At 43.1% G+C, this 27,926-nt stretch overlaps 1 protein-coding gene across 2 annotated transcripts; it reads right to left on the minus strand.

Moving 5' to 3' along the window:
• FOXJ2 (forkhead box J2) lies at nucleotides 1–27,857 on the minus strand. 2 transcript variants are annotated; one of them, XM_061360943.1, is made up of 11 exons: nucleotides 25,932–27,857; nucleotides 10,949–11,301; nucleotides 10,347–10,421; nucleotides 8,600–8,668; nucleotides 8,096–8,236; nucleotides 7,464–7,662; nucleotides 5,681–6,007; nucleotides 5,178–5,279; nucleotides 4,524–4,724; nucleotides 3,574–3,672; nucleotides 1–2,475 (listed from the first exon to the last, which is right to left on the minus strand). In XM_061360943.1, the coding sequence occupies exons 2-11, from the start codon at nucleotides 11,279–11,281 to the stop codon at nucleotides 2,387–2,389; spliced, it is 1,635 nt and encodes a 544-aa protein (XP_061216927.1). In that variant the 5' UTR covers nucleotides 11,282–11,301; nucleotides 25,932–27,857; the 3' UTR covers nucleotides 1–2,386. The 2 variants fall into 2 exon arrangements, with proteins under 2 accessions (XP_061216927.1, XP_061216935.1); XM_061360951.1 differs by having other exon boundaries at nucleotides 7,464–7,659; nucleotides 25,932–27,854.
• Nucleotides 27,858–27,926: the final 69 nt, after the last annotated feature.

The following is a 27,926-nucleotide window of genomic DNA, read 5'->3' on the forward strand; positions in this document are numbered from 1 at the left end:
TTAAACCATAAACATTCACTTTTTGTTTTTATTAAGAAAGCATGCACAAAAATAAACTCGTGAGACCACGCTCCTCTCTCCTGGCCACTGACACAAAGCACGGGGGGGCCTGCAGAGGGGGACTGGCACCGCGCACCCTGCGGAACTCCACATGCCTGCCCAGGGCCGAACCACGCACCAACAACACACGTTTATCTCAGGGCAGAGGAACGAGGCTGATTTGCACACTGACCGGCATGTATTTACATATGCAAATGAGGCACAACTTAATACGCAAATGAGGCAAATATGAAAATGAGGAGCACTTTATACGCAGAAGGAGCCATCACAATTGGTTTCTCTTCCAGTGGTGTTTTCAGACTTCCACAGGGCCGGCTCTCAGTAATACCCTCTGCAAAGCACTAACTGGCACCCACCGGAGGTCATCTCTCCTGGTTGTCTCCGGTGCCACTTTCCACAGAAACCCATCACACATGCTTCCGAGCTGTATCATTCCCATCCTGAGGCAGCAGAGAGAACAGCTGACTCCACGCTGCAGTTGTCTGGGATTCCTCATTTCTCTTGGAAACACTCAATGATGAACTCCCCCCCCAAAAAACACACTTAAAAAAGGGAGGGGGAAAAAAAAAAAAAAAGAAACAAAAATGTCCACCCTCCCAATCCAGGGAGACTTCGTCCACTTCCCTGACAAAGATCCAATTGCTTTATTCCTACAGCAAATTTAAAAAGCAATGCTAGTTCCCCACATTCCTGCAGTCAGAGTAGAGGTTATTACTCCCCTGCCCCAGATCTGTCAAGTAGTCCTCATATTTTATTTCTATCCTGGTTCCCTTCACTGGTGAACAGGGAATAAGGGCTGGGGGGAGACTTTACAAAATATTAAGAAGAAACAAGAGGTTTGACAGAACGGAGCCAATACCAGCAAAAAGGGGAACACAGGACACAGCTTTGGGGAGGAGGCATCTCAACACTCACTCCTGCTCCTGCACCTTTTCCACCTTCCTGATTCACAAGTGCTGACAAAACCTATCCTTTGGGATTTACACTAGATTCCACAATCTCCCCAGCTGAATTGCAAAGGGGTCTGACCCATCCTCCTCCGTTCTATACTACACTCTTTGGCTGTTCATTTTAATAACCTGCCTCACTTCATCCTCTCTTCTAATGCACCTCTTAGAAAAAACACTTGTGAGGGCCTCCCAGTTACTTGACCAGAGGGTCCAGCCCCTTGCCCATCATCCTGTCATTCACCTCCACTCTGAGCAGCAGCTTAACTCTTCCCACCACAGCCCATTCACACAGTGGGAACCACCACCGAGAGCCCTGTTGCTGCTGGTACTCTCGAACCACAGGCAAGAGCAGTCTCCAAAGAAATCCGAGGGCTGGAGGATCAAACAACTGAACAAATACTGATGGGAGAAAACCTCCAAATTTGCATATGCAAGAGCCTCAATACTATTTTGAAGAAGGGCTTGAAGGGGTGGGGGGTGAAGTTACAAGCTCTGGGGAATAGAATTTGCTGAATCACATGTGACACCCCTGACTGCATCTTTTACCTGATGGGCATGTAGGCTTCACCTGGAGACCACAAAAGGCAGTGTAGAAAATAAGTCATGATTCCCTTAAAATCTCCCTCACTTGTCACAGATGGCACTGCATTCCAAAACCCAACTTCTCTGCTACATTCTCCTTCCTCCAAACTCAGGTCAACCCTCCCAGCTCACCTCAGCTCTCCCTACCTCAGGGATTACCCTCTTTTTGTACTTGGGAACTCTACTTCTTTTCCTGCTGGTGCAAGAAAGTTCACAGAGCTAAGATCACCTCCCCAGTGTCCCTTTAGCCCCCGGACCTTTACAACATTTACGAAACAACAGAACTACAGGCTCCCAGGGTCCACTAGGCTCTCTCACTCCAGTAGCCAATACAACAAATTCACCGGCCACCTTGAAGGGAAAGAGGGATTGTTAAACGCAAAATGACGGAGGCAGAGAAAGATGCACTCAAGGATTCAGCCTTCCAAGGTCTTTTCGTGGCACCAAGGACACATCTTTCCACCCTCCACAGGGCACCATGTAACACTAAAGAGCCAATCTGATGCGTCCAAGGCCACCAGAGGAGGGGGGGGCTGTGCTCAATTATTGGTAATAATAATAACAATAATAATAATAATAATAAACAAAAGAAGAAAAAGAAGATAAAACAGGACGCAAGGAAGGATTATCTTCGGCAGCATCTTGCGGTGGCTTCTCTGGCGGAGATAGAGAATATATATCTATATACAGGCAAGGCAGGGAGGCTGGGGAGGGTGATGCTGGCACCAGTGACCCCAGGTCTCCCTCCCCTCCCGTGTCCTTCACAAAGGACGGGCTATCAAGTCTGTAACTCGTTAGGTGATCAAGTCCCAGTCAAAATCATCGGGGATTTCCTCAGTGGCGCCTGGAGGAGGCCCTGGAGGCCGAGGGACCAGATGGTGAGCTGCCCAAAACAAACAGAAAAATAGAACAGAAAGGAAAGAGAACAGTTAGAATAAAAAAGGTCACGCTTCTTTCACAGTGGGCCCTTGGGCAAAAGAAAGCATAAAGAGATTTGGGTCTTCTCCTTTCCAACAGCTGAACAAGCAAGAACACTACTGGCATGATTTTCTCCGTCAGACAGCACCTACCAATGTCTGTAGGTGGTCTGCTATGAAAGTCTCCATTGCAGCTTCTTCAGAGGTTAAGTTTGAATCTCCTTAACCTTCCTTACAGCTTACTGCTGATGGACCACAAATGACTTCATCAACAGAAGCTTCTTGTGTAAAGCTGCCTTCAAGCAACTGAGGGCAAGGCTGAGCTAGAAGACTGTTTATGTGAAGTGAAAGAAATCAGGCCGCTGAAATCCTAAACCTTGCCAGAGCTATGGCAGAGCCCTAAATGGAGGGTCCCTTGTAATCCAATCTCCTCTACCCTCAGTGCTCCCCATTTGATTAATAAGTGCTTTGGGAGAAATGCACAGAGGGCTTGGGAACCAGCTCTTTGATGTTCCCTGGTATAATACCCCTTAATCATAGAATCAATAGACTGGTTTGGGTTGGAAACGACCTTAAGACCACCTAGTTCCAACCCCCCTGCCAGGTGCAGGGACACCTCACACTAGACCATGCCACCTAAGGCTCTGTCCAACTAGGCCTTGAACACTGCCAGGGATGGAGCATTCACAGCTTCTATGGGCAGCCTGTGCCAATGCCTCACCACCCTCACAGTAAAGAACTTCATTATATCTAAGCTGAACTTCCCCTGTTTATGTTTGAACCCATTACCCCTTGACCTGTCACTACAGTCCCTGATGAAGAGTCCCTCTCCAGCATCCTCTGTAAGTCCTCTTCAGACTGGAAGGCTGCTGTGAGGTTTCCACGCATTCTTCTCTTCTCCAGTTTGAATAGCCCCAGCTTTCTCAGCCTGGTTTTGTATGGGAGGTGCTCCAGCCCCTGATCAGCCTCATGGCCTCCTCTGAACTTGCTCCAACAACTCCATGTGCTTCTTATATTGAGGACACCAGAACTACATAGCCCTTACCTGTAACGTCACCCCTTACCTGGGCGATTATATCCTGGAGAGTCCTGGGTGGAAATCTGGTACATAGGAGATGGCCCAGAGAAGAGATGGGGGGGCTGGGGCTGGCCATAGGAGTTCACTGTAAAAGGAGTAAAAAAAAAACCAAAAAACAAACACCAAAACCAAATCAACAAAACAAAAACAAAAAAAGAAAACCAAACAAAAAACCTAAAACCCCCAGAACCCCCCCAAAACCAAAATAAACCGTCAATGTTCTGGTCAGCTGTCTTGGCCCTGACTGGGTGCCAGCTCAGCCAACAGAGCAACTCACTCAGACCCACAGGATACTGTGGGAGATGTTCAGCTCTTGGGTCCTAACTGCAACCTATAGCTTGGTCAGAGATCTTGCTCTCTGGAGCCAGCAGGAGTTTCTCTACTATTGTAAAAGAAGAACATTTTCATACAGAAGCACAAGCTGGCTCAGTATCATCCATTTAACTCTGTATTAGATGACGTACACCATCACAGTTCTATCAAGACCATAATATCTCTCCTCAGAATTCAGAGTGAATCCTCCTACTTCTTGTCCAGCCAGTATTTCCCCAACAATGATGCAAGAGCTTTCTTCTTAACAGCTCCTACATCTCTTGCCATCTGGAATAGCAATCTCTTTACCTTGCCATTCCTTTCTGTTAGTCCCTTACAAAAGCCATCCCACCTCCTTCTTTTATGGGTTTACCTCTTAAATGTATTTCTGCCTGGAGAGGTTGCATGTCAGTCATAAGCATCACATAGTAATGGCCTGCCTAGGCCACAGCCATAGGACATACTAATTCTTTAAAGCCAGAGAAACTGAGTTGCTATGACCAGCTCTAACAGCTTAGCCCCAGGTTGCTCGCTGCTACTTTGCCTGGCAAAGCTGCAAGTAGTTCAGGACACTCACAGAACTGGCCTTGAATTAAATGTCATTTTAGTCTCCCTCCTGATTACCTTGGTTCATGGACTGCTCCTGTTTGCCACTGTTCAGGGCACAAGAATCAGAGATTCGGGGAGGCTGCTGTGGGCCAACCAGATGAGGGAGCTGGCCAGTCTGGGTAAGGAAGTGATTAAGAGAGTCACAGAGGTTAGCAATATGATGTTGATCCAGCGTCCAGTTCTTCCGCTCAGCCTGGCGCAGACTCTCCATCAGCTCTGCAGAGGACAATGTCAAAGACAGCACTCAAAATGTGGCCTTCCATGCAGGATTTCTGTCTTCTACCCTTAAATCCTACCTTCTCCCCACAAGCCCAACTTCACTGATCTGAATCTGTCACCAAACTCCTGGAGAGCTCTATCTAGGATAGTGTCTCACTGACTCAGGTAGGGATGGGAAGGGAAAAATCTGAGTTAGCTTTCTGATGATCTTGTATGAATTAATTGCCTCTGCCCCAAATTCCTGCAGTGTTCAAGAGTTTCAGGGTCTTTACCAAAACCTGTGAAGAAGGACACCTCATTTTACATATAGAATTGAGGAGTCCCTGAGACACCCATGGACCTGACACTGTTACATTGGAAAAAACCCAAAGATGTGGGCCCAGCACTCACATTCTGGACTACAGCCCTAGTCACTGAATCACTAGACCCAGTCAGTAAGTCAACACTGACCTGAGAATTGGGAATGCTCAATGCTAGACCAGTTCAGCCGGTTTACCATCTTGAAGCTTTCCTTCAGGGAATCAATGTTAGAGCACCAATCAGGGGGAAATGCTGGAATGAAATGGGGAAAAGATTATTCCAATACAGACTGCCCCTTCTCTCCACCCCTTAATAAAAATGATTGGCCTTCCTTCACCAAAGAGCCTGATGCTACAGTCACTGGCAATACTTTTTCACTTGGAAGACCAGGGATGGTGCCTTTCATTTAGCCCCTGACTTTATTCTGCATCCCTGCACAGAATCCCAAACCCAATGTGGATGTATTCTCCTTCCAATCAATAAGAAAGCATTTTCCCTCTCAGATTTCAATCATAATTTGCTTTCACCCTTTTACCACACACAGTTTAGGCACTATTTAGGGAAAGCTCACTTGTGGAATTTCTGTCTGGGGCCTCTTCACTGTTTCACTGTTCCCTTTTCCCTGAATGTTCTTCCCATTGCCCCTGACTCACCAAAGCCAGCATTGTTGATTGAAGCCTGTGACTGCTGCTGCTGGTGCTGATGTGGCTGCTGCTGTGGGTGGGAGTGTGGGTGATGTTGCTGATGCTGGTGGTAGCCTCCATGCTGCATTGGGGGTGGGTGCATGGACATCACTGGTGGAGGGCCATAACCTTCACCACCCTGCTGTTTTGCCCCTTGGGATGGGCAACCCTCTGGGGTTGGAGTGTGGAGTGGGGGAGCAGCACCCACTGATGAGGGGCCTTGCTGCTGTTGCTGCTGCTGGTACATGTAGTAGTTGTGGTTGGAAGGCTGCATGTCACCAAGGAGAGAAGAGAAACCTGCCAAGTAAAAGGGAACTTTAAGAGCCTCCTGGGTTAAACCTCTGCTTAAATTATGCATCTCCAATTTCACACTGCCCATCCTGCTATTTATGAAGCTTTTGGAGTGCCCTCTACAGGCTGCTAACAACTATCACCTTGCACGGTTGCTCCAGGTTCTCTTCAAAACAAAAGGCTCCACAACAAAGCCCCAGCAAGATTTAATCTTCTAGTACAAAGTCAGGAACTTAAATTCATCACTGGATTTTTCCTGTATTTACCGAAGTAACCCGTGTTCTCTTGCACCCATACTTCTCCCCTTATATTGTGGAACCTCCAGGGGGAAAAAAAAAAAAAAACAACAAAACCAAAACATCACAGTAAAGGGCATTACATGCCACTAACCTGAGCTACCCATTTCCTACTCTGAGTGTCCTTACTTGACCACTCACAAGCAAACATCAGTTTTTCACTAGATTTAAAATCAACCCTTAGAGCTTACTACTGCTGTGATGTGGCAAAAGGATGAATATTGCCACCCTGACTCAAAATTGCCTCAAAACTGGAATTTTCCTAGGCTACCTTACAGCTGAAGACTTGAGGACAAAAAACCTGACTGCTGCTAAGTTTTACAAACAGAGGCACACACCGAGGCAAGGTTCTTCTCTACGTTTTTGTAGCTTGTCCATTCTACAGTACCTCACACAACAGGCTTCTACTAGGAGGGCCAGCATGATGAAAGCAGTAAAAGTAACATACTTTTATTTCACTGAGCTACAAGTCAAGAGGCTCCTCCTAAAGTAGAAAACTGCCTGCACTGTGTGATGTCTGACAGCATAGGTAATAATGTATTCCTTTTTATACCATACTGTATTAGTGTTTAAAGGTTGGAACAGCAACTGTAGATTGTTCTTGTTTCCCATGGACGTCTGATCATACTCCTACTGTCATTCTGCCCTCTTGTGGCTGCTTCCTCAATCCCAGAAATGCAGGCTATGAATGGAGCCGTAGGATCTCTTTTGCACTCTCAGTCCACAAAGCTCAGTTCTCCAAGGCTTTGAACAATACTAGCTTTACCACATCTGAGCACTGACAAATTTTCACTCTCCTTTTAGAAAAACTCCACATGGAACAATCCCCTTCCTCTCACAGTTTCTAGCCTGACACTGTGAGTACTTCTCCAACATGCTTTTCTCTAACCTTCTGCCATTTTAGTATTCACTTTTGTATCAATACAAGGTATTTTTAAATCATTATCCCTTTATTCTGAGAGAATTAGAGGTAGCAATAGATAAAAGACATGCAGATTTCATATGTGCTGCTGGCAGAACTAATTACAGCATGCCAAACAAGGAAAGTCTGTTTGCACAGTCTCCTAAAAATGGGGAAAGATGCGAGAGATACCAAGGATAGATCGGTGGACAAGACTGTGTGGGCAGATACCTGCCCACCCCACATGACGCATATAGTTACTCACCATGCTGAGAGGAAGATGATTTCTCCAGCATAGATTTGTAGAGGTTTCGGAAGGACCAGCTAAGATCCTGGAAGTTGATCTCAGAGTAGGAGAACTTGAAGTCATGGTTGGCACTGTACAGTGGGGGTGGCACATCAGCCCCTTCACGGCCCTGCCCCCCTGCTACAGTAGAGGCAACATCCACAGGCCCTGCACCCTGCTAAGGAAGGTAGAAGGAAGGCCTTTAGAATGTACTAGGGTTTGTAAGTTGAGACAGGGATCTGGAGACTAGATACAGGTGAACACGCACTGATATCCCGTATCACTTAGCTCATCTCCCAACGAATCTTCCCAAATGCCATTTCCCTAGAGAAAAATCAACCACCTCCCTCCCTCTGCAGCACACTGGCTTCAGCCTTTCCTTCAGCTATCTCATACCATTATGCCTTTACCCTTATCCCCATCCAGCCCTTTGTTAAAATTTACTTCCTCCTTTATTTTCCATCTCACAATTTCAGCTTCTTGTTTTTGTTTTTGCCTCTGTATCACAATTTTCATGACTCCTTCTACTCTCACCATTATGCTTTTCTATTCATGTTATTCTCTCCCTCTCTTCCCACCCTTATAAGGCTTCTATCCTTTGTGCTGCTCACCTGACTATAGTTGGCAATGGAGGTGTTGCTCTGGAGTGACAGCTGAGGGGTGGCCTCAGGTGGCAAAGAGGCTTCTGTGCTGACTGGAACAGCCCCTCGGGGGCTTTTACTCGCCTCTTGCTCTGGGGAGTCTTGTGGGATCTGTGGATGGGGAAGGAAAAGAAAAGGAAAGAAGTAGAAATCAAAAACAGATGGAGAAGTGAAACTGCAGATGGGAAGCCAGCACCCCCACTGCAGAAGTTCATGGCTTAGAAAACAGGACTGGGCCTTAATCACTGAAGAGTCAGAATAAAGGACTTTAAACAAGCTTAAACTTTACTGAACAGCAGTAACAACAGCCAATCAGAAGGACATACATGCTAGTTCATTCTGTCCTAGGCTTTGTCTCCCCTTCTGTACACCCTGCCCCAAAATGATAACATAGTTCAGTGCTGAAAGGACTACTAGGAACAAGAAAGGAATTCCCCCTCCTGCTTCACACTGTCTATAAAGAACAACACTCACGTCATCATCTGGAGGATGCCGCCTCTTGCGAGATATATCTGGACACGTATCTATTGTCCAGTAAGAGCCCTGGAAAGAAAATACATTGATGAATATATGATTAAATGAGAAAGCATCCTGAAGCTGGAGGTTACTGACTTAAAGAATGCAGCAACAACTAAACATTAGAACCATAAGGCCCACCCTGCACAACATCAGACAACAGAGACTTGCATGTTGGAAAGAGATTCATTTCTTGCACTGGTTTGTACTGAATAGTGAGGTATGATGCTACTGGTGGAAGGCAGAATGGTCTGCACTTCCATCACTCTGAGACAGGACACCAAGAAGACAAAAGAAGGCTAAGGGGATCTAATCACTGTCTTCAACTGTGTAAGTAGGTTATAAAGAACACACAATCAAACTCTTCTCAAAAATGCACAGCACAAGAATAAAAGGCAACAAACGCAAGTTACAGCAAGGGAAATTACAGTCAGGTATAAAGAAAAATTTCTTCACAATGGTGTGGTGCACCACTGGAACAAGTGCCCAGCTGTGGTATCCACATCCCTGGAGATATTAAATACTCAGTGGGGACCTCAATAACCCAATCTAATTGTTCCTCTGTGGGATGGGGATGCGTGTTGACCTCCAGAGGTCCCTTTCAACATAAAACAGTCTTTAATTATGTCTCTTGTTTTCTGAATAAATGTAAAGAGAACTCTATAGAGTGTTATTTAGCTCACTTGGCCTCTAATTGAAATCTGAAGAATCAGTGACAAGCACAGAACAGGTTTTCATTACAAACCCAGCCCAACATGCCATTGAACACCTGCAGACATGTACACTGAAGTCAGTTAGGATTTCCCAGAATAAGCCATATAGTCAATGGTATTTTTGAGCAGTGATCTTCAAAGATTTACTACTTCCATTTACAGATGCCAACTGACCACCACTTAGTCCTTTAAATATAACCTGAAGTAAAAGGCCTGAGCAAGTGGCCCTTTCTGGTAACTTTAGGATGGTGGGGAGGAAAAAAAAAAACCTTTTTCTCTAAATACACAGCTTCTTGTTCCCACCTTCTCCTTCTGCTTGTTTGGTTTTTGGGTTTGTTTTTTTCTTGACAGTAATATCTGCATGCCAAGATGCCAAGCCTTGTTTTTGCTAGCAATTTCCCTTTACAATCTATACATACTAAGAGTGTTATTAGTTCTTACTTAGCCATCAGATTCCTAAATTCTTGAGTTTAACTTGTAAATCATTTCTACAAATTTGAACTATCTTATGGTGAATTTTTTCCCCCAAGACAAAACATTTTGCAGCCTAAATAGGTAGTAGTTCTGCTCTCACTTCCATGGATCTTGTCTCCATTAAACCCATGATGTCACATCACAGTCCTGCCATTCACCAGCAGCCACTACAGACTTTTATAATAGAACAGGGTAGACTAGACCCACATTTTACACATAAAGATCAAGAAGAAAAAGAAACAAAACTAATAAAGTACGTTCAACCCCATTTTTCCCTTCTTCCAGTATCTTTAAAGTCAACTGAAGATAACAGGTAAGAAAAATAATTGCTAAAACTGTTAAGGCCCCTTTACAAGTTCCCTTTAAGTGAATGCCAAAGCACTGCAGTAAATCTTACTACTGCTTCCATTTCTGCCTACACTTTAGGTTTCAAATTCCAAGCATGAGTTAGAAAGGGCAAGCCCAGCTTATTCCCTGCAGTTTTAAACTACTTGCCTAGCAGCATGCAGATTTCTTACCTTCCCAGGATCATCTCTTGGTCGAGGCACCTTCCGGAAACATTTATTAAGAGAGAGGTTGTGACGAATAGAGTTCTGAGGAGACAGTAAGAGATATAGGTAAGTGCTATAACAAAAACATACAGCCTTCTGAGTATGACTGGGAACAGGTACAGAAAACAGAAGGATGCTGCAGACCCAAAAGCCAAAGCTAACTACAAATGCCCAGAAGAGAGCACAACAGAATCTGCGTAAAGGAAAGGGATGGATTAGGATGAATATGGGGCTGAACCATGCATACATCTACAGAAGGTGCAGTGAAAAATACTATCAGTGTGATGCAGAGATTGGTATTGATGTAGGTTTTAGGAGAGGGCGGTGGTGGTTTTGGTTTTCTTGGTTGGTTGTGGCGGGGTTTTGCACACTCCTTCTTAGAGGCCATGACATACATCCAACAAAATTCTTGGAGAAAACAAGAACGTCTGGCTCTGCATTTTCTCCAGTTGGTCAACTTAGTTTCACATCCGTCTTTATATTTTGCTCAATGAGGATAGTTGCACAGAATTAAGAAAATAATTATTGTAATTAGATAAAAAGGGTACCTCAGCAATGCAAGCCCTCACCTTCCAACCAATACCAGCATTTTTGTAATAGGGAAAGTTGTCACAGATCCAACGGTAGATCTCGCTAAGTGTCATCTTCTTGGCAGGTGACGAGTTGATGGCATATGTAATCAAAGTGGCATAGCTGTAACGTGGCTTCCCATCTTGGTGCACTGCAGCCTCATCCTTACTCAGGGTTGCATTGGGATCAGTTGGTGAGCCCGGGGGACACTTTCGGGCAGTCCCTGGAGGTCCTGCTTGTGAAGAACCCCCTAATTTTTCAATAGTAGCCCTTAAAGTAAGCTGTGGGAGCCAGTCTATAGAAGTGAGGCTGCTTTCCAGGTCAGAGGCCATGGTGCTGGAAGCAGGAGTATCTGTAAGGAGAAAAGAAAGGAAAGAGAAAGGAACCTGTGAGATATAAACAACGTGAACCTTAAGAACAGAAACATCCATTTGCATTCCTCCTCTGCTTCTCACCCTATCACAAATACCAGTGTGAAGATCATCCTACTTCACATACCTTATTCTCAGCCAGAAAGAATCATCCAAACTAACTATGACTGTGTGTCTGGGAGGACCATCCTTGTTCTCAGCAGCTGGGACAGTGCTGATGGTTAACACTGCTAGAACAGTCTTAACCAGAGCATCCCAACTATTCCCAGATAAAGAACTAAGATCTCCTCAAAGGACGTGGAGCCTTTTCAGCAGCTGTATCAGATTCACTCTTTTACCACGTAAGTGATATGACCTTGGGACCCTTCATCACAAGGATTACCTATAATCCAGTAGGTTTACTGTGTCAGGTAAGAGGAAAATCATAGCTAAAAGGGAATACTCCTTCATGCCATATACAAAACCACAATTTAATTAAATCATCTGGAAACTCGGGATTGTGACTATCTTAATTTGAAGATAAATTAATTTCCATCTAAAGCCTAGCCTCTCTTTTTGCCTTAGGTGACATAATGAATCCTACTCCTTAGAGCTAGGATTACATATCATTTTAAAACACCAAGATCATGCATAATACTATATATAGATAATTACATCTACCATGTTGAGGTGGAACAGACTATATTAAGCTCATAATAGTTAAAGCTTTGCCTACCATAACCTATTTTTCCTAAATATACATATAATTTGATTAAGTCTCACTTAATTCACAATATAACAAGCAAGTATTTTTCCCTGAGACACAATAAAAACTTACTTGTCCAAAGTCACACAACAAGTTTGCCACAGCGTATAAACAGACTCTGGATCTTTCCTTTCATAAATATTATATATTTCCCCTTATAAAACACACCTGTCCAACATGGCTAGCACTTGCATTCAGGATTTTCTACTTACTAATTATTTTATATGAAGAAAATATTTAGCTGCATGAACTTGCATGAACTTGCACACTTAGCACATAAACTTGTATGCTGTCTTTTGTAGTAGTCAAGGCGGGAGAAAGATCATCACTCTTACTCATCACTATACCAGGAGCAATCCCTTTAAGTCTGGACTGAGGTAGCTAAGTTTCCATGGTCACAACCTGCACTCCTCTGCATTTATTCTTTGCATAACAAGAAGAATCATGTCTTGAAGGGCTGCAAGTTCTGCATCTTTCATTTTGAAATTAATCTTTGTAGAGAATTAGGCGATACTTTGACCATGCTAGTGCATACAAAAGGTAAATGCACAAACCCATACACTTACACACACACTCATGTAACAAATGAAACACAGCAAGAGAGAACTGACAGACATGAACACACTCTGCTTAGGAAAGATTCATCAGCAGACACCTCCTACCAAGTGCATCACTCAGAGGAGTGGATCAGATGAGACAGGGAGACACTCATCTGCATGAATACCAATTAGGTACTCATTCTAAAAATAGGTATTTGACAATAGCACAGTGTGGATGCACAGATCCAGAGACAGATGCTCCCAGCATTTTGACACAGAAGCTCCCTGTTCTTCCCCCACAACCATATGCATTATACCTTGCACTTCTGCACTGAAGTGCTCTTGCAAAACAAAAGCGCACAAGAATCTACACTCCAACACGCATGTCTGCACGAAACCTTTAATTTTCATGCACATGCTAATCACACCTCTTAAGGCTCAAACCACAAACAAAATCCATCCCTCAACTGCCACAAGCAGTGGCTTCAAAGCCCTGGGCTCAGAAAACACCTCTTAACTGCATAGCTAACATTATCACTCACGCTCATGTGCACCCGCAGACTGAGAAGTAAAATTGCAGCACTACAGCATCTATAGTGGAAACATTTTTCTGCCTGTGGAGGAAAGGAAAAGCCCAACTGCTACTAACTTACCTATCTACTCATCTGCCACACTTTCACATACCATAGCAATGACTACTTGCTACACAGCTAACTAGACCATCAGAGCTGAAAAAGGCTTTCCATTATCCACCCTCCTCAAGTTGGTGCTTATTGAATATAATTGCTCTTTTTGGCTGATTTAGTCTCAAACATTTTAAATTAAAAAAGAAAACAGCAAGCAGCACTATTCCCTCTTGAATTATACAAGGGAAAAGCACCAATGTATTTTTATCCAGTGCGGGATGGACAGACCACTGATGTATCCATGTCATTGAAACACAGTTACATTTGCATGGTAAGTTTACAGGTACAGTCCTCACTGAAAGTAATAGGTCTGGGAGAAAACAAACATGAACTAAATTATCAGTTGAACGCTTAATTTTGTAAGTCTGCCTCATATAAATTTTAATTTCCACAGTGCAATCAGAGAACAAATTACTGCTGCTTATCATATGCATGTTGAAACCATAATGAAGTATCACTGCACTAACAATACAAATCCAAAGTAAACTAAATACAAATTTCCCACTCCGCCCCCCCCCCCTTTTAATACAAGCACAGAAATCAAGACAATAGGTTATAAAAGCCTATGTCAGATTACGATACCAATTTGAAACACCAGAAAAATTCAAGCAGCAGAAGAAAGCACTGCAGTTTGCACAGAGCTTCAGATTTGCCCAGGTTATGTCACTAGAGCTTTTGGGGTGATTGGCTGTGCAGTGAAACGTAGGGTCAATAAGCAACACCCCCATTGTCAAATACACCAGATTTTGTGTACTTGTGTAAAATACACTTGTCAGGGAGGGAAGCAAGGTTAGAACTGGGTCATATTACACCCATATTAAGCAGCTGAGCATTCTCATTCCCTGCTTTATAAAAATCTTCAATGACAAAACTCCAAAATCTTAAATAAAAAAATCCTGTTTATACACGTGCACTGACCACCCAGTAGTGAAACAACTACTTTTCAGTAAAATACAGCAGCTCTTTAAGAACATACAAGCTAGACAGTAATTTAGGACAGAAAGTGAAGACTCAGAGCCAATAGGAATCATATGGGAAATTTCAAAGCAGCGGAATAAGGTGGGTTTTTTTCCAAGTTTGTAATTGATCATGATACTGGATTTCTAAGTCTGTATTCTGGCAATATGTGATCTTGTAATAGTCAGCCACAGTTAAACCTTAGGTAAGGTAGCAGCACTTCCAGGACACTATCAACAGAATGGTTTGGGTTAGAAAGGCCCTTAGTATTTCCTAGTTTCAACCCCTCTGCCATGGGCAGGGGCACCTCACAGCAGAGCATGTTGCCCAAGGCTCTGTCCAACCTGGCTTTGAACACTGCCAGGGATGGAGCATTCACCACTTCTCGGTACAAAAATCATTTGGTGTAGTTAGCTATTAAATTATTTGAAATAATACCTACTCTAAGAGTAATGCTTGCTAGACTTCATGCTGCATATGTCTTTCACCTGATCCAAGCAGCACACTTGACACTACTTAATGGTATGATAAAATGAGACCACAGCCAAACCAGAACAACTCATGAGTCTTCCAACTTTCCCTTCCCAGTTTATTGCCTGGCAAATCTTCTTTCAAACTCTTCTCTTATGATCCTACTCAACAAAGGGAAAAAAATAACCCCAAACCACTAATGACTACCAAACACACTGAACTGAAATCAAGGGTGTTTAAGAAAAATCCTACCGCATTAGCAAGCCAGAATTAACTTTGAAGAAGTAAAAAGAAAGTCAAAGACCAGAATTCATAACCTCCCACTTTACATGGTAAGTGGTATTTGTATATGTATTTTGCTGACTTTACAAGCCAAGGGTAAGGTAGCCAAGTCATAACCACCATCAACAGCTGGAAATTGGCTACAGAGTCTTCTCAAGCACTAACTAGTTCCAGTGCAACCCCAAGTTGACCAAGACAGGTCAGAGAGATGCAAACATGACAGCCAAGCACTGACCCAAAACTACAATTAGATGGATGACAAGCTGTCTGATTAATAAGAAAAATATATAAAATAAAATCCTAGCATTGAACACCTTTTAATAACCACCAATTCACTTGGGACTAGTAATACTTCACTACTGTGTTCCAGGAAAGCTATTGCCTTACTTTGAATATCTGCAAGAAGCAAATCAAACCTCACGCTGAAAATGCAAGCCAGCCTTGGGTCTATGAGCTAGTAATATCCCTGCAGCAGGACTGAAGAAATCTGTACTTTGCCTGCCCTAATATTCTGCAAATGCTTGCTCTAAGCCAGTCAAATCTTATCCAAGGTCACTGCTACTTATGTATCAATACTGAAATATGTATGAAATGTGGGAAATGGCACTCTAAGGGTCATTCTGAATGCAGTTAATAAACATTTATAGCTTGAAATATTCTCTAAGGCTGAACTCAAAGGCTGGCCAGTCATAATCAGTTATGAATAAAGTAGAGAGTCATACAATGAATGAAATAACACTGTGCACAGCCTACAGAAGATGCCTGTTCTAGAATAAATCTGTACATTTACTTTTCTATATTTACTTTCCCTGTTGCTTTATTTGCTCCTACTCCAACCCAATGAAATACTACTGGCAAACATTCAAAGGAGACTCAAACTTTGAGAAGGAAGAAATGTGCAACAGGCTACCAAGCAGTGAGAGGCATTGCTGCAGAACACTATAAAAATAAGGCCACTTCTATCTAGGTGTCTGAATCCAGTGATCTAACAATATAGAACCAATACACTCAGAGATATACCTAGCTTCTGCAGTATTTAACAAATAAAACACCTCAAGCCCAAACTGGCAAAAAACCACCATTTGACTGTAACCTTCCAGAAGGAGAAAGGTGAATATGATGCCAATTTGAAGAAAATGCCTCAAAGAGTAAGGAAGTAAAACATAAGAATACCACATGCATGGAGAAATGGATGGCTTCTTCTTTGATGGAAAAAGGTAATGTTGACATACATGTGTAAATTACACATGCAAGAAACCTGTATTCTTATACCAATACAGAGAGAGGGAAAGAATCAATTTTGCTAACTCTGGCAGGAAGAGACACTTGCCATTTTAAGTCATGTGCTTTCCCTCAAAAATAAGATGTGAACTAAGAGGGCAGGAACAAAACACTCATATCTTCTCCAAGCAAACATTCTCACTGAGAGATATTAGTTTCATGTAAGAAAACAGAAAAAAAGGATACTGATTACCTGCATAGTCTGAAATGGTTATGCATCACTTTGGAAACTACTTGTGAGAAGCCTTCAGGAAATATTTGTTTCTGGAATCGAACACAGAAGGGAGACAGAAGCTGCTGGGTATTGTTCATAAAATGAAACTTAACCTGGAAGGAGTGGTAGGTGTCACATCAGTGTATCAGCAAACCAGAAGAAAAGCACTGCAGTCTGAAAGTACATTTCTGTCTGCAGTGCCACCTGAAAGGAAGGAAAACAGTCCCTGGGGCAAAGATGTAAGAGAAATCATACCCTACAGACACCATTCCCTTCTTTAGAAGCAAGCTGAAAAGCCTTTCCCCAGTACGCTCTTGCTAGTCGCGAATCACAAAGGAAAAAAGAATTAAACGAAAGGAAGTTACTGTCACCTAAGAACACACAATGTGGTATCACCTATATGAATACAATCACAATCTGTGCCTATGTCACACTGGTCCGACTATACCCCTGCTCAAAATTACCTGGTGCGCAAGACAATGTCTTTGAATGGTCAATGCTATGTCGTGTAAAAGAACACAAGTGGTACTGCATTTAGGGCACCCTGAACTGGAAATTTGTTACAAGTTACACCATAACTAACTAAGATGGTACTGAAAAACATCAGTTAGAGGAAGACGAAAACTTTGAGGCCATGCACAGCTTAATATAAATTACTGGACCATTTCTTTTATTAGAGTTGTTATACAGCTATGGTTTTTCTCAAACAAATCTCAGCAACAAGGATCACATAAGTCTCAAGGAAAAATAAAACAAATTTGTTTTCATAATAGTTATTAATAACATAAATATCACAACAGCGTATTTTAACTTAGGAGCTTTTGATTCCCTCCATGTTGTGAAAGGTGCATGAACAGCATATAATTTTTTGGTTTGAATTTCGTGAACGAAGAGCACTGATTATGCACGCATACTTGGTACTAACGAAGGATGAAGTCTTGTGGGGCCTATAAAGTCACCAAAATCCCCATGTTGGAAGTGTGTCAGGAACCAATTTGAAAAGCAATTATGTTCTAGCTTTGTATGAAACTACTGGCAAAATGGTATAGTTTACAAAACCTGAACTGCTTATTTAAACTTATTAACAGATGGCATTACAGCCAAAGTCTAAAATATGCTCATGTCAAGGCAGACAGTATCTTTACAGACATAAAAGGCTATGATTAAGCACAGCTAGTCCCTTGCCAGCTTTTAGTAAGACCAACTAATCAAGTATTTTTGTTGTCTGCTATGTAAGCATGCAGCAAAAATGCAGTGAGAAATCCTACACAAACATTGCAAAGACCCCTCAGACAGTCTGAAAATATGTGTTCAAAGTTAAGATTAGTTTGCTTATTAATGGCGTAAGTGGAAGTGGGGAATACATAACACCTGTCAAAAGAAACAGCAAATGATACTGAGAATACTGGTATGCCTAAAATACTTTTGAGCATTATTTTCTTTATAATAAGTCTACTATATTTATTGTAATAATAAGCCAAATGCCCCATGACAACCCTCCCAATAACAGATTTGAAATAAGAAGTAAACCAAGCACTTTGAAGAAGCATAATGAAAATACATCAGTACAGCAGAAACATCTCTGCAGCATCCCTCCATCCTCAGTACCACTATGTAGTATTCTACCATTGGAGGTAGGAACTGCAATTTAAAACTTATGCCAAGGCAGGCAAGAGAAATCTTCAGCATATTCTTTAAGAACATTAACAGAACAATCACTCTTACACTGAGAAAGGTATCGGGTACTGGCTTTGGAATAATTCAAATTTATGAGCACTTATCTGGAACAAAATTCTCACATGGAAACCAGGAAGCCTGCAGGACAGAAACTGTATCCAAGAGAAGGTATTTCTCCCAGCTCTTTGGGAGCACCCAGGTTGAGGAGAAGGATTGCAATTTTAATAGCCTGTCAGAATCACATCCAGTAGGTAAGCCTTCAGTACAGAATATGCAAACACTGATACTATACCCAGACTGTCTCTGAAATTAAACATTAGAAGTAGATCAGCATGTAGAATATCTTGCTCAGAAGATCTTTCCATCATTGCAAAGACTGGTACAGAAACCCAGGTTAAAGGAATACATGTATGCACTTATACATAAAAACCGTATTATTTTTCCTATTTAAAAAATGAGTCTATTAGGGGAAAATGACAGCTAACCTTGCAGTTTAATAATAGTAATACTATAAAGCTTCTATGTAAGAGAGCTCCCCGGGCTAAATGAATGCTAGCCAGGCATAGTGAAAATGAAAATCTGACTGCAAGTGGTCAAAACCTGTTCAACAAAGGCTGAACCACCGAAAACAGATTAGTCAATATCAACTCTGCAATAGTTGCTGAAAGGAGCCACAACCCATTCTGTCCCACTTGTGGAAATAGGTATCAAGCACCAACAAAAACTATGTACTGAATTCACAGAAAACAAGGAAATTTGTATCAAGTGCAGATTAGCCCCATGTGGCCAAAACGTACATACAGCACATACTGCCAGAGTTAAAATTACCAAAGCACTGCAGAAAAGCTTGTTAAAGAGGAGTCTGGAAGCAACACACAGCTGAAATTGAAGCTGGATAATGATCAGAAGACTTAAGTAATACTGTGTGAAGTTCATAAATTAGGTCTCAACCACAGTTTTAACACAATTCCTTTTCACTATTCTGTTAGTTGTTATTCTGAACTAAACAGAATGAACTGTTTTCCAGGAGACAAACACCTGACAATCCCTAGCCAGGCTCACAACTGGTAAATGTCTGTACCAACCTTGAAAGTCAAGAGGATTCAGAACCACAATAGCAAGGAACACACCCTCATTAACAGTTTCTTCTGTCTTAAAACACTACTATTGCTACTTGGCTTTCTGCATCCTACTCCTAAAACACTCCATTTTGTGTATCATCCTGAAACTAAATCTTCTGTTCATTTCCTTAAAGATACTGAAAGAAGATGCTTTCTTCCACACCGCTTGCCAACTTGCAGCTGCAAATAAATATTATTCCACTTTAACCCTTATCTTTCTAGTCTTTGAGATGTTGTGTCTTCGCTTACAGTAATTTTTAGTTACTTTAGTAATCATCCTTCTTTACAACAGAAGCCAGGGGGAGGAAGGTACGTGACAAACTATCTCTGAGTTAGTTAGACCTTTCAAATGATTTTAAAACATAAAAATAAGTGGTTTCCAGTATGTCTGGCCTCTACTGGCTGGCAATTTTTCTATATGTATCAAGGTATGAGTCAGCTGAAGATGAATGTGAAGAGATGCTCATGCAAGAAACGGAAAAGCACGATGTCGTGCTTGTGTTGCTGGCAAAGGAAAGGACAAAACAATAAGACACAGCAACAAACAGGGCAGAAATATAAATGTGAAGACCCCTTACAGTGAGTACAAGAAGCTGAAAGCTTATGTGGTGGATGATAGCCAAAGAACAGGCTTGTCAAGGAGGAGGCAGCAACATGTTGACAAAACATGCTAGGAGCATAGCTTCAGTCACTGTGTTTTTAAGAAGACAAGAAGGTAACACAGTTGTGAGAGACCAGCAAGAACAGCTATCAGTAAACAAGATGGTAAATGAAGGAGAAAGCATAAGGGTTACCCAAAGAGACTAAGAAAGAAACTGGAGATTCAGGCCATGAATCTGTAAGTCATCCCTATTCTGTATACAAAGAGCAAGAAGAGTGCAAGAAACCCCATGTTATAGGCCCAACTGTGGATGCTCACAGAGGAAAGCAGGAAACAAAGGGAAATCTCAAAGGAGCTTTCTGGAGTTCCATCTTGGTCTCAGCAGTCTTAAACTTGCAGCAAATCATTCAAAAAAGCTGTTAAGGTAGTATGCCAAGTTGCATAATTGAATGTCACTGGCATGAAGGAGGTAAAGAAAAGAAACAAGATACCAGAGGTGGGGCTTTGTATCTAATTTTAAAAGGAAAAAAAAATGGAGGAAGATAAATAAATTAGTGCAGGAGCTACTGAATTACTAGAACAGTAGGAGGGAAACCAGGAAAATACTGACACATAAGTCAAAGGAGGACAAGACTGGGCATGATCAAGTGTCAAAAACAGCAGGGAAGCCAAGAAGGATGAAGATGGAATAGAGACCCTGGCCAAGAAAAGGTCATTAGAGAACTTAAGAGAAGCTTCAAGGGAGTTAGAATATCTATACTTAAGTCAACTTAAAAAACAGTTCTACGCTGAAGACAGGTACAGGATCTTTCAGTTTTAGAGTCACAGGTCCTTCAATGAAACAAAAATTAATCCAGGCATCATGCTTTTACTGTTTCTTAATGCCACAAGAAGTGGCATACAGAGGTTTTGAGTTCAGTATCGCACTGTAATTAAGGTAATCAACAGCAAAAAGAACAGCCAGCCTTTACAAAGGGTTTTCATCCTTATACTTTGTACCCCTTAAAAAGGATCAATACCCTATTTCAGGATAAATAGGAAGCCATGCATGGAGAAGCACGAAGCCCAAGGTCAGACAGCAAAGGAGTAGCAGAACCATGCAGAGAACACAGGTCTCAAACCCCAGACCCATTCTCTGCTTTCAAAGCTTGTCTGCTTTGTTCAGATAGAGATAAAGGGAATTTCAGAGGTAACTATTTTAGCAGCTTATTTTTCTCTGCAAATTTCTGATGGGGAGGGAGAATTGCTTTAGTTTTACTCAACGACAGGGTTTTTTGGGGAAAATAAGAATTCAGAAACTTTACTCATTTAATTGGTGACCACAAAGAGTTCAGATCCCTCCCGAGTTATTCAGATTTGAACTTTTGAACTTTCAACAGTAATTACATATTTGTGCTATAACCAGCCACAGTCTTTATATAGCAGAGAGCATAAACAAAATTTGAATTGCTAATTGTAAAAACTAAAAAAGTAATTTTTTTTTCCTCAAGGTATAAAAGCTGTCATTCGTCATCTCTCCCTCATTACTCAGCCTCTCTTACACATAAAAAACCCCACACATTCCCTGATTTCTTCACATCAAGTAAAGTGACCAGCTCAGAAAGATGAGGAATGAGGCACTGGGCCTTGCACTAGCTGTTCACCCCAATTCTCAAAACCAAGATCCTGAAGTGCTGGAAGGACTAGAGAATGTCACAGAAGCGATTTTTGTTCTAACCAACTAAAATCCAGCTGTTCATGAGAAGGGGAAGAGGGCAGGGGAAAAAGGATGGTGAGAGAATGAATGAGAAAAGTGCCATTCCCCAGCCTAGCACAACTGGATATTCAGAGGAACAAAATTCTATTTATTATGGAAAAAAGAACAGGTTTCTTGATGTAACCTCAGCCAAAAAAATCGTCTGTGTGTCCACAAGCATGTAACCTAATGAAAGCCAAACCAAGAACAGGTCAAAATGCAGGTGTGAAAGTAAAAGTAGGGCCTGTAAGATTTAGTAAAAAAGGATTCATGTCAGTGAAGAATCCTAGAGAGGAGATGAAGGATGCATGCTTGATGAGGAAGGAAGCAGCGTTTTCGGCTTATAGGACCACAGGATAGCATGCCAAAGGGACAGCACGGAAAATGAGATGCAAACAGCAGTACAGAGAGCTGGGAGGAGGAGTGGGATGTAGGAGGAAATGAGAGTGAAGAAGTAGGCGGGGTGGAAATATGCTGGGCCTTAAAGGTGCAGGAGAGGAACTTGGCTGTGATACGATGCTAGGAAGCCCAGGACAGGGTTCAGGAAAGGGTTCATAAAGGACAGAAACCAGCAAAATCTGTGACACCAACTCCGAAGTTCATAACAGAATTGAGTAGAGGATGAGGCAGGTCAAAGAACAATAAAACAACGGCCTAGACCAAATCTTTTCAAAGCACCACAGACACAACATTAAATGCTGTGAGGTCTCTGAATACTGAAACATTCCCAATATTCTGCATTTTCATTTCAAACTTAAAATGAAAATTTGCCTTAATTGTGAAAACATACTGCAGCATGCTTGCTCACCGTAGCACACATACACAGATTTCCTTTAAAAGTGAAAAGATGAGTGAACAGAAATGTATTACAGGTTTTTAAGCTCATACATTCCTTAGAAGGAATGAGAAAACAAAAACAGCGGAATACATAGCAAGCAGCAATACTGACTCCTACCAAGATGATAAACATTTGGGGGTTGAATATATCAACTGGATATTTTTGCTAAAGTTAACACAATGTGCAAGAGCCAGCAATACAGAGATTTAAATGCCTTTCTTCAGGCCTCAGAGTTAACACCACTGGGGAGTTCAAAAACTTCAGAGATACTATTTTTGGCTGTCCATTAATCTAGGCACTACTCGTCTTTTCAAACTTGTCTTCCAGACTAAAAATGCTAGAACCAATGTATTTTAAAGTTTCAATTCTGAAGCAGCACCACTCAGTAACAGATTCTGTAAATGGAGTACTACAAAACACAGAGGGTTCTTTGTGAAAGTTGCTGGTTACAATTCTACCCAAGGTTGGGAGAAGCAAATGGAAAAATGAGTCCAAACTATTTCATCTTTTGGTTGCTAATGACTGAGATGTAATTCCTGACAGCTGTGTGAAACGAGATAATCAGCTCAGTCCTGCTCTTGAGGGACAGCTGTCCATATCACAGTTGCCATTAACCATACCTCCTTTCTGATACTGAAGGAAAGGGCCAAAGATCCTAACTGTGATACAGACTGAGTCATCCACTATAAGAAAGTCAGCTGAAGTTTAGGGGAGGAGGTAGCAAGCGAAGATACCTTGACCTCTGCAGTAAGAAAAAACTTCTTCAGACACCAGCATTTGGCTCCATTTTTGTAGGGGAAACATAATAAAATAAAATATAATAATAATAATACAACCCAAAGAAAACCCTTCAAAAAACTACAGTAGCCACAATCCTGTCTCAGACTGGGGAATTATGTCCAACCTCAAACTGCTTACTGTATTTAATTCCAACTTTTGTGAATCTTTATTCTACCCTAGAAACTTGCCTAAAGAACCAGATTCCAAGAAAAAAATCCAAGAACTTACAGAATGCATATTTAAACATTAATATAACCTCATGATCTTGCAGTAACGTAATCCTTTTCCCATAACTCTCCAGACCTTCTCATTTCTTTTCACTTAATTGCCTGACCTGAAAAATGCCACCCTCACAGTTCCCAGATGGGAACAGAGTGCCCATAGGACAGGATGAGAGTGCTTCAACTTAAAAAGCCAACTTTTGGAAGCATGCATGTGCAAATTTAAATTTACAAACCCATATACGTGTCACTGTCTCTTTACTTCAGTGTTAAAGGCTTCATTGCTCCTGTTGAAGTCAACTCTACATTCATGGGCATTTAGGAGAATTTACTATTTACTGAGGTACCCAAATGTGGTTATTAAAGTCTAATTTTAGGTTTTCAGGTTTAATATGCTTAATGTAAACGCTTAAAGATATAATACTTTCATTTAAATGTGTCTATTGAGTACCTTGCACTTTTATGAAGACAAATAATACTCTTCCTTTTTTTTTGTATGGATACTTTTGTATAAATGGTGCAGAACAGCTGCAGTATTCCACTTCAGAGGAAACTGCATTTTCACCTGTGATAAACATTTGATGGAAATATCACGATCCCATTAAACACCTATGCTGTCTAAAAATTATACACCTCCTTAAATTTATCAGTTTGTCCTAGCTTTTGTATTGCTGTGTTTTAGACTATGAGATCATCAGAACAGAGATCATCTTAATTTTGTGGTCCGAGTCAGCACCAACTGCCCTGTCAGCAATTAACAAATAAATAACAATCACTCTACAGCACATGACTTTCAGCCTTATGTCTGTCATGAACACATAAAGATCAGGCAGCTAATACAAAAATCTTACTCTTTATCATGAATAATGAAGAAAAAAATACCCCAAACCAAACCAACCCATTTATTATATAGAAAGTTACTCCTTGTGAGAGAGCAGAATTCTGTAAGGCTGGCATAAATATTCTGTGAAGTGCCCTGGCATCCACCAGAGCCAAAAGCACTTGAAAAATGTCAAGTCATTACTGTGAGAAAGGGGGACAGAACAAGGTAAATTAACCCCAGAAGTATAAAAAGTCAGTCCCCCCCCTTGAATGTACAAAGGCCAATATGCCTCAGTTATCTCCTCCCTTGTGCTAGATAACACAGCTGCACTCAAAAACAGGCTGATTGCATAACTATAGGGCAACAGGTAGGAGGGCATCTAACAGTACCCCCAGAACATATGTACACTTCATGGTTCAGCCTACCCTCAGAGAAAGGCACCTTCTGAAGCTATGGATAACTGTCAAAATTCTCTGCCAAAATGGGGAATCACTTTGGCATCTTTTGTCTGATCTTGCTAGCAAATTACACCAAGGAGTTCCTTATTCAGGGACTCCCTGTTAACCACTGTGCTCCCAAATGGATTCCAAAAGGGTTCCCGTCCTGGCCAAGGACCCTTTGATCTTGTATTTTCTCACTGCTATCTCACTGGAGAACAGAAACAAGAATATGTCAGGTGAGATATCCTTAGGCATGATTCTTCAGCTACAGGAATCTGCTTTGGCTTCATCTGAGACAAAGTCTCTCTTGGACTTGATTTCTCAAGAAATCACTATGTTAATGTGAGAATACTCATTTGTGATTGGAAATTAACTGCCTCATTTACAAAAAGCAGCCAGCTTGGCTCACTAGCATTAGAATTAATATTTCTAGCCCCTGAACACAACATAAAACACACGTGAAGACTAACGGCAATGGAATGGCTTCTTCTGGCTTTAAGAGCACCTTCCACCAGCACTGTCATGATTTTCATTCCCAGGCCCCTGGACACCACAGAACCCAGTCTCAAGGGCACTCTTTCCAGAATTCATCCCACAACCATTAGGTACATTAAGGCACACATCTCAGAGTACTAGCACTGGAATCTGAATGTTCAGCCCCCAAGCACAGCGAGGTCTGCACCACACAAGGATTTTATTCCCACAGCATAGCAGGACCCACATGGAGAACAACTGACACTCCAACCCCACCAGTGCATCCTTTGACAGCAGCACTAGAAATCACTGCTTCTGCCTCCTCAAAGCCTTTTGGCTAGGATTATCCTTCTCAATGACCCCTAAATGACAGAAACTAATTTCACATTGGTGATGGTAACGGCCGAGTCTAGTATGAATACACCAGCGAAAGAAAGTAAAATGGAAAGAGCAGAGAGGTTTCTTACAATTAAACAGGGATAAGGTCTCATGTAAGCTACACAGCGAGGGAAAGAATCAGGTCAATTCCATATAGCATATAAGGGAGCTAAATGAGAGAGATGAAGAAAGACACACAGAAAAAAAGAAGCCTGGGGAGAGGCTGGGAAACAAGACACAGAAAAGATTAAAAGGAAAGCAGATACAGTGAGAAGAGATATGGAAAACAAGAGAAGGCAAAAATACAAGGACTGCTAGGAATAGAGGTGATATAATGTGGTCACTCACTCTGGAAGATTTTCTGGTGGGAGGTGGATTATCTTCAGTGCTGGTTTCTGCGGTGCTGCCCTTCACACTCCTTCTCTGAGACCCATCCTCAGAGCGTTGCTGTCAGCTATTCCAGGAGCTTCTTCAAGAAATATTTTGAGGGCGAAGGGATTGTGGATGAAATCAGGATCTTCAGTATTAAAACGATCTGTTTGGGATTGTCAGTCCCCTAAACCTGCTGGTTTTATCCCAGGATGGAGATCTTCTCTCCCCTCTGGCAGCTAACTACTAAAGCGGTGTTCCCTGGAAGACAGCCTTTTCACTGATTCTCAGATTATCTGAGAGATCAGTTTCTCCAATGTCCCTACCTGTAAACCTCTCTTCTCCTTCCTCTAGGTGCACCTTGTCCTTAAGTGTGGACAGATCTGTTTCTCTGGAAAAAAAAAATTTAAATCTTGCTATCTCCGTGGATATTATTAGCAAAATTTGCCTTTTTCTTTCCCTGGAACTGGGAGGTGCGTTCTCTCTCCTTGCACAGGATATCTGAAGAAAACCTCTTGGGATTAGAGGATGAGGGATCTTCCTTGGGATGGAGGAAGATGAGGTCAGTATTGGAAATTACCTTTATCTCCAGTGGTTAACAGCAACTGGAAAAGGGAAGAAGACTATCTAAACCTGCCTCTGCTTTCTCTCCCGATTTGCTTTTTCTGTTGCCCGCTAAGCAGATATAAATAATCAAAATTACTAGGGAGTATCAGGAGCTCCTGATTATTTCCGTCTTCGGGACTGCCTCTCTTGGGCATAAGGGGTTTCTTCGGTGCCCTGTTAACTAGCTGGTCTGGGGAAGGACTGTCTCCTCCTCTGCTTGGGGGAAGAATTTCCTCAGTAGCAGGGAGGAGTAGGTGGTAAAGGTTGCTCTGAAAACCCGCAGAAACTGGGGTCCGAGAACACCTCTCCACAAAACAGGTATTGAGGGAGCTCCAGCAGGCTCTACTCCACAGAGAGAAAGAGCAGACCCGATTCTAGATAGTTATGAGGGCTTAGTGCCGGGGACCTCTGCCCACCCTTGGCTCGTTAGTGGGGATGGGGGCAAGTGTTAAGCTCCCCACCAGCTGCAGGGAAGGGGGCTGGCAGGCGGGTGCGCCCCGGCCTGCCAGCGAGGCGGGGCCGGCGAGGGGCCGCCGGGGTGTTCCCCGCCGCCGTGAGCGGGGCTGCCTAACGGGGTGTCCCTTCCCGGCTGCGGTTGGGCAGGGGGCGGCGGGCAGGGTCTCTCTCCCACCCCTGCAGGCTACAGAGGTGTCCCCCCACCCCGGCTGCCCGGAGGTTGTCCCTGGCTTCCCCCCCAGGCCCTAGCTCCTCTTGCCCGGGCCCGGCTACCACGGGATACCGCGGCAGCTCGCGGGGATAAGCGGCCACCTCCGCCGCCTTCCGCCGGGCCTCTGCTTCCTCCCCGGGGGGCTCCCCGGGTTCCGGTGAGAGGGACCCCAGCCGGACGGCGCTGAATCCCTCCAGGCCCCGCCGCTCCCGCTCCTGGCTGCGGCTCCACTGCAGGCCCCGGCTCCTCCCCGGCCTCCGCCCCGCCTCCCCCGGCTCCCCCCCGGCCGCGGCCGCCCCCGCCTCCCCGGGTTAAGGAGGCGCCGGCCTGGAGCCCTGCGGCTGCCCAGCAGGGGCCGCGCCTTTCTGCCCTCTGGAAGTGAGAGCCAGGCTCTGCTCGGAGAGTCTGGCAGCCCGTGAGCACCAGCTGGGACCGCGGCCTTCCCCGGCCTCCCTTGCGCCTACCTCGGCCCGGGGTTTCGAATCACCCCGAAGATGGCCGCCGGCCGGGGGACCCTTGCGCCTTGGGCGCTGCCAGCAGCAGCCTCTTGCCGTCCCCCAGTTGGCAGCGGCAGCTGCTGGGCTACCCCTGCAGCAGCCGCTCACCCGGTCATCTTCTCCGGCCCGGTGTAGCTCCCGAATGGCTGCTTGGGTCTGGGCCTAGGACCGGGCGCGGCAGGATCGGGCTAGCCACCGAGGGTG

Source organism: Neopsephotus bourkii, unplaced genomic scaffold (genome assembly GCF_033783945.1).
Source record: "Neopsephotus bourkii isolate Nb327-2 ecotype Australia unplaced genomic scaffold, CSIRO-AGI_Nbou_v1 NB_107, whole genome shotgun sequence".
In the NCBI taxonomy this organism is placed as follows: domain Eukaryota; kingdom Metazoa; phylum Chordata; class Aves; order Psittaciformes; family Psittacidae; genus Neopsephotus; species Neopsephotus bourkii.